The sequence below is a fragment of the Elephantulus edwardii genome, unplaced genomic scaffold, assembly GCF_000299155.1.
Source record: "Elephantulus edwardii isolate Elephantulus edwardi_28Jun2011 unplaced genomic scaffold, EleEdw1.0 scaffold00266, whole genome shotgun sequence".
NCBI classification, from domain to species: Eukaryota; Metazoa; Chordata; class Mammalia; order Macroscelidea; family Macroscelididae; genus Elephantulus; species Elephantulus edwardii.
Window position 1 is genome coordinate 1,123,106 of NW_006400016.1, and position 7,722 is coordinate 1,130,827.

At 40.3% G+C, this 7,722-nt stretch overlaps 1 protein-coding gene and 1 pseudogene across 1 annotated transcript in view; one reads left to right on the forward strand and one right to left on the reverse strand.

Annotated features, from left to right (window-relative positions):
• Positions 1-794: 794 nt before the first annotated feature.
• Positions 795-7,722, reverse strand: part of LOC102863200 (cytochrome c oxidase subunit 6B1-like) — a 9,524-nt gene continuing 2,596 nt past the window's right edge. Inside the window, exons 2-3 of the mRNA XM_006899671.1 lie at positions 6,423-6,523; positions 795-848 (exon numbers count right to left, since the gene is read on the reverse strand). Of these exons, the coding sequence (XP_006899733.1) occupies positions 795-848; positions 6,423-6,523 (155 nt within the window). The remainder of the gene's footprint in view (positions 849-6,422; positions 6,524-7,722) is intronic.
• LOC102843630 lies at positions 4,373-5,285 on the forward strand (annotated as a pseudogene).

The window sequence follows — 7,722 nt, forward strand, 5'->3', positions numbered from 1 at the left end:
TTCAACTTACGTACAAATTTAACATAAAGCCAGATTTACAAACAAGGCTTATTTCATAATCCAGGGACTTCCTGTATATAATACGGTGTCAGAAAAGATCCAAATCACGTAATATCCTATTTCACAGTATATACCGTAAATGTTAAATAACACGAGACCAAATGGTCAATTGTTCCTCTAAAGCAAAAATAGAAGAGTAAGGGGATAGTGAAGTTGGATTACTGTTAATGAGCATCCAGGAAGACATTAGTAAGTATTTTGTGGAAAAAAGGGAGCTCTGATGGTCTAGTGGCAAGAAACTGCACTGCAATCCCAGAAGCACACGGTTCAACAGATGCTCTGCTGGAGAAGGACAGTCTCCTCCTATACCAGTCAGATCCCATTTGACAGTACACACAGGAAAACAGTAAAATAAAAAAAAAATTTGTGGAAAATGTAACCAATGCAATAACTGATAAATGAGAACCTAATTTTCTGTATATACATAAGTATTACTAAAAGTGGAAAAGAAATAAAATTTGAGCAGCTAATAAAGCAAAATATACCAGTAAGTTTTAGCACACAGACTTGAGACGACTCGAAGATGACTGCCTGGAAAACAGGATATGGTGAAAGTTTGATAAAAAAGATAATTACTTTGAGACGCCTTCCTATTGGTCAGGGAATCTGGTACTTCTCCCCCCTTCTTGTCCAGCTCTTTTATACATACACACTCTCTTACATTTTTCCAGTAAGTCTTTATTATTAGTTAAGTCACAATTTAAGATTCCGGCAGAGAGGTAAGGTGGGCCAGTTCAGATCTTCCCAGGGAATGTGCCTTCTGCCCTGCGGTCATCCCAGGCTGACACCTGTAAAGAAAGACAGATGATAGCACCCTTTTTCAGTCATTAGAAAACAAGATGGGTGGGCTTCTTTGTCCTCTGCCCTTTTCCTTGGTTCTGTCAGTCAACAAGTAACCACAGGCACCTGTTAAGTGCCAGCCACTGACCCCCAGTGTCACTGTGCAGCACTGACCTGGAAAGACAAAAAATTAAATGAGCTCAGGGGGAAAACCCCAGGTTCACTGCAGGCTGTCCCTGGGAGATCTGTGACCACGCAGAGTTCAAGAGCAGTTATGCTCCTTTAGGACCCGATCCAACAGTCAAGTCAGTGCTGTTTGTCCGAATACCAGGCAGCTGTGACATCAATGAAGTAGATCTATGCTCTTATGAATTTATCTCCAAAACTGGTCAAGTACAAAAAGTGCTAAACAGCATTTCATAATGCTATCCCACTTGTGGCCACAGATATACACATGTATTAAAAAAAATGAGAGAAATGCACACAGCAAACTGTTAGCACTCCCCAGGAAGAACCCTCATCTTTGTGGACCTTCCCATAGGCAGGCCCAGCACCTGAATTCTTTATGTGCACACACAACTTACACGACCCTCCCAGGTGGAAGGGTGCACCACTCGAGGTATTGCAATTCCAGGTCAATGTGTGAAGCAGAGAGAGCAAACTCTTATTCCATCTCCTAATCCCCCAAATCCATTTAATATACTTACTATTGAGGACACAACAGATCTTAAACTGATAAGAACAAGCACAACACTTGATCTTAGTTAAAAGGCTAACAAAACTCACATTTAGAGACTACATGTTATAGGAAGTGGATAAAAGCTTGGACAATGAAGAGATCTCACATGAATGCCTGCTCCATTTATTTACCTGTTAGCTGATAACCTTGAGTAAGTAACTAGACTCTCTAGGCCTCAGCTTCTAATTCTGTAAAATGTATCTACTCCACATGGTTCTGGTATGTTTGACCTAATACGCTGTAAGTGCTTGCAATGTGGCTGGCTGATAAAAAGTGTCATGTATGTGCCTATTTTGCATGCTCTCTCATTCCCCCTATACCTTTTTAAAACAAAACCAAACGTACCACAGATTGTTACATAATTTGCTTTCCCCTTTCTCTACCCTGTCACAAAACACATTCCCCATGGAGGCTGTCAAGACAAATGCACCACCTTTTAACTAATATGGATTGTTTATGCGGTTCCTCATTACAGGCAACTCCGAAAGAAACCTTCTTAAGCACAGAAAGGTGGAGGGACAGCCTAAGCGGTCTTAGAGACCCTCAACAAGATGGACTGTAACAATGGGCTCAAGTCTATCAAAGACAGTGAGGATGGCACAGATCTTTAGTCATAGGGTCACTATGAGTCACATTCAACTCGATATCACACAACATGTATGAATATTTTGATAGCTTGACTAGATATCAAATTGCTAGGTAAAGTATGTTATGTTAATTTTTAAAGATCCTGTCAAATTTGACCTTAAAACTAGTTAACAATCTGTCAGAGAGCCCATTTTGCCAATTCTTGGCACTATCAACCTTATAATTTTTGTACCAGATTGCAGGATGAAAACAAACATCTCTGAAATTTTAAACTGCACATCCCTGATGACTAGAGCAAGACAGAGCAGCTCTTCATATCTGCAGGTATTTATACTGAACAAGTTCTCTCCGTAGTCCATGTCTGGATTTCTCAATTGCTAGTTCTACTTGCCTCTCTTCTTTTAACTGGCATTTAAATAATACACTGCTGGGCAGTAAGGAGTAGTGACAGAACAGTACATTCTTTTGTCTCAATAATTCCATTTCCTAGAAAAGAAACCGCTGTTATTGTGTCTGGAACCAACCCATATTGACTCTCTAGCATTTTCATAAATTTCCTGACGGGCAGCTGGTAGATTCAAACTCTGAATGCCTTTGGGATTGTAGTGTAGCCTCTTACCCCCAGGCCACAAGAGTTTCCTAAGGGAAGTAGAGAAATTATTTAAGTTTCAGGAAAGGTATTTCATGCAATTAGATGTCCATGGACATGCAATTTAAAATGATGAAAGAGATAACATCCAGTTAATAGGAACTGGAACATTTGGTATAGACGTATATAGCACACGTTAAGTTAAAAAACAACAAATCAGCCCCCTCCCAACCCAAGTGCTGAACAATTATCTCCTGTATGACTTATAACAATGTTTTTAAAACAGAAAAATTTACATCAAATTGCTAATGGGACTTATTTTTGTGGCTAGAAAAAAGGGTTTCATTTTCTACATTACAATTATTTATTATATAAAAACTCATTTGAAAAGAGCTATAATTTTAAAAAAAAGAATGTGTGCTTGCTTTGGCAGCATTTACACTAAAGTGACCCTATGTACCTTGGCTCTAAAACCTGGCCTCGCCTGAGCCAATCTCACCATCTCTGACTGACCGAATCCCATTATCCATCATTGATTCAATCCATCTCATCGATGGTCTTCCTTTCTTTCTCTGTTCGTCCACCCTTCCAAGCATGATGTCTCTCTCCAAGGACTGGTCCTTCCTGGCCACATGCCCAAAGTATGTGAGACAGAGCCTCAAAATTCTTGCCTCCAGCAACTTGGTTTCACCCTCTCCAGGACAGACAAGTTTGTTCTTCTGCAGTCCAAGAGACTTAATATTTTTAAAAATGTGAATGTACATACACACATAGAGAGAGCGAGAGAAAAATCTGCAAAGCCAGAACTTGTATAAGAAGGATATCTGTCAGAAAAGAAAACTCAACTAAACCCCACTAACACGAGTGATAAAGTGCTATAAGTACACCCTGTTAAAGGTGGAAGACCCAGGAAAACCAGGCGGTCCTGGCACACAGGAAAAGCATGGAAGATGCCACTATTATCCAGGTCAAGAGAATGAGGAAAATGCTCTGTCCCTTCCAATTTTCTCTTTTTCAATGCCATCAAGTGGGAGCCAACATACAGCTGACCTTCTGAGGCTATCAATGGCACAGGAGGAGAATGTCCATCTTTCTCCCATGAAGCCACTAGTGGATTTGAACCATCAGAAAAGGATGGCATTTGAATTAGTTGCTTAATTTCCTATGGACTACGCCACCAGAAGTGGTTATAGTACTTATAAAGAGAAATAAAAAAACCTTATTTTTACTCATACCATGTTTCTGAATAAAGAGGCCAGAATGCTGGGCCAGTGTAGAATGCATTTATACCCCTGGCAGAGCAGACACCTGAGCGGAAAAACCATACCACCTGACGTTTCTCCCCTAAAAGCACGTCCCAGCCCAGAAACCCAGCGGGGAGGGCAGCACAGAGACAGGGAACCTCCTGTCTGGCATGCACTCAGCGCCATGGCTTGAACTCCAGCCCTTCAGCTGTGGGATCATAACATTATGCCAGCAGAAATCACTTTGGGATTAAAAAATCCTGAGATGGCAGAGAATTCCAAAAGACACATGTGATGATGTGGCCAGGGAAGTGAAAAGAAAACCAAGAAGGCTGAAGGAAAGTGCCTCTTGTTTTACAAAAGCAGCCAGAGATGCCTACCAGGTACAGATAAAATGCTTAAAAACTAAAATGTAAGAGCTATCAAAAGGGAACCAGTTAAATAAAAACATCTGTCAAAAAACCAAAACAACTCACAAACTCATGTTATCAGAACTGACTCACAGTTGACCATTCAGTGGATTTTCAGAAGCTATAAATGGCACTGAAGACTACCCATCTTTCTCCTGAGGAGTGGCTGATGAAATCAAATTGCCAGAGAGGCACTGCTTATGGGTTAGCAGTGCAACTCCTCATGGATTATTAAAAGGAACAGCTCTTCCTAGGCTGGTGCTCAACACGAAGAAGGCCGAGTTCAGTTCAAGCACGAAGATTGTGAAGATCAATGGCCAAAAGCCAGATGAATTAGAATCTGGCATCTCTCAAATGAAAACAATTTTTTAAACAACAACAAAAAGAATCTGGCATCTCTCAAGCTCTTCGGGAGATGAACTCAGAGCTAAAGGCTAGCTGAATACAATAGCAGCTAAGAAAACTGGAAGTTGCTGGTGGTCGGAAAGCTTTTATAATCTTTGTTCCTCAACTGAAATCTTCCAGAAAATCCAAGTCTGCTTAATAGTGAACGGAAGAAAAAGTTCCGTGGAAAGAACATTGTCTTTATTGTTCAGAGGAGAATTCTGCCTAAACCAACTCAGAAAAGTCAAAAAAATAAACCAAAGCACCCCAGGAGCTGCACCCTGACAGCTGTTCATGATGCAATCCTTGAAGACCTGGTCGGTCTTTCCCAAGAGAATCCATGTAAACTGGATGGCAGCTGGCTTACAAAGGTCCATTTGGACAAAGCACAACAGAATAATGTAGACCGTAACGCTGAAACCTTTCCTTGTGTGTCTAAGAAGCTCACAGGCAAGGATGTTAATTTTGAATTCCCAGAGTTTCTGTTGTAAACAAAATTATTTTAAAAAAGGAACAAAGCACTGTCATGAAAAAAAAGGAAAGTTCTTTAAAAAATAAAAGGGCTCTTAAATACATTAAAGTCTAAAATAAGTTCAAGAGGCAAGATATACAGAATTTATGTGAGGTTGAAGCATCATAAATTTATATAGAGGAAAAATAACAGCAGTTTTCTTGACAGGGACACTGGGAAGCACAGAAAGGCTTTTCCTTAATTTCACTGTGTGCATTTGGCTTGTTTAAATGAACACCGTAACTTCTGCAATGGTATTACAATGATTCTAAGGAACATGTTTTAAAATCACATCTCTGTAATTAGCATGCTTGTGATGAATGCTTTTAGTAATTTCTAAAAGATTTGCCTCCTGAGTATCTGTTGCAGTAAATGGAACTTTTGGTTTGATGAAGTAAGAGTAACACTAAACACTAATCCTTTACTGACAGAAGAGGCCAAAGAGTATTCAAGGTCTGATCCACTCAGAATTTTGTTGTTGTTGTGTAACGTAGAGTCGGATCTGACTGGCCCAGGAGGAGACTGTCCCTCCTTCTCCAGCAGAGCATCTGGTGGATTCGAACTGTGTGCCTTTCGGATTACAGCACAGCTTCTTGCCACCAGGCAGGCCACCATAGCTCCCTTCCACACAGAATTAAAGAATCTCCTATTAGTGCTGCTACTTTCTAAAGATGCAGACTGAGGAACATAGGGAGGAAAGGGAATCTATGAGCTTTGCTTTAGGCTTTCTCAGCAAAGGAAAGAAGTCAAAGGACAAATGAAGCAGATGCTTCAGTGATAGGTATATATGGGGGTCAATGGATTATTCGTTTATATTTGAAAATGTTCATTGTGAAAAGAGACAGGAATGTGTAAGACAGTGAGTTCCACAGGGACTGGTACTTGGCACTGAGTACATATCTGTAGGTGAACAAAATGAATACAGCAAGATGGCTGTGGCAAAGAACTTGGGTTGGCTGAGGAGTGTCAGTGAAGAGAAAAGGAGGGAAGGAAGCAATTCTAGAAAGAAGAAAAGGCATGAGTCACACAGATAATGTGATGCCTTGTCCTCTTTCCCACCAAGTCATCACACGCCATTCTGCTCAGACCCCACAGAAAGTTCCCAGGAGGTACATACCCAGGACAGGGGGCAGAGGGACTTGTATACGCGCCGATACCATTCACACAAGGAGACATCACCACCTTTGGCAGTCATTGCCTTCTCGCAGCGGTGGAAATCTGTGAGGAAAGGGATTAGGAGTTAGGCCAGACCAACTGCTGGAACACACAGCTATACAAAAACCAGTAAGAAATTCTTAACTTATGACCACCAGCACGCATGCATACAAACACAAAACAGAAGTTTTACAAATACATATCCTTACAAGTGTACTAAAACATGCTAGACACAACTCACTGAATTGATTTTGCAACCCTCTAGAGAATTTCAAGTTTCTAGGTGGCACACATGGCTAAGGACTTGGCCACTAACCAAAATGTCAGCAGTTCGAGTTCACACAGGTCACTTACTGTTCTGTTCTGAAATACACAGGTAGCCATGATATGGAATCAATTTGATGACCACTGGTTTAGTTTTGGTTTGAGAACTGCTGCCCAATTACAATATTCTGGGGTCAAGGCTGACAAGGAGGTATAAGGGTCATGTATAGGGATTATGGAAATCCAGAATAAGACAAAGGGATGGAAAATGGTCTTCGATATAAAATGCTGTCTTTATAAATTTTTTTAAAATTTACCAATATTTAATAAAGATTATCAATATTAAACTTTTTGTTTAAGATAGTAGGGTGGGTTTTTTTTAGATTTTATTTTAATAATTTTAATGAACATTTACAGAGATTTTGGATTTCCTCATTCATTGTTGCACTTTTCTCCCTGCCCAGCCCTCCCCCTATTAAAAATATTTTTCAAAAACTGGTATCCTATACAGAAAGGCTGTGTAGACCATTGAGTTAGAACTGAAATTCATAGCTGAGCCTCCAGTGGATTTTCAAAAGCAGAAAATCACACAAGAGGAGGTTGCCCAAATTTCTCCCAAGGAGCAGCTGGTGCCTTTGAACTGAGTCTGGGTTAGTTGCACAGCTCCTTACCACTAGGCCACCAGAGCTCCCTATAAAGGTAACAAGGGCATATACTGGTTATTAAAAGTAAGCAGTGAAGTAAAAATTTTCTTAAAAAGTAGTTACTCCAAGCACTTAAATCCTGGGCAAATTCTTTGAGAAAAGGCTGCACATTGGGCTTAAGATTACTTTTATAATAATGGCAGTATCATTTCTGGAATCCACAAGTGTCCATCAGAAGAGATAAGCTATAGAATATGGTATTGGAAAAATATCTGCAAAAGACTCAAGCAAGACCCACACCTCACTCCATACACAAAAACCAACTCAAGGTGGATCATGGACCTAGGACTAAAA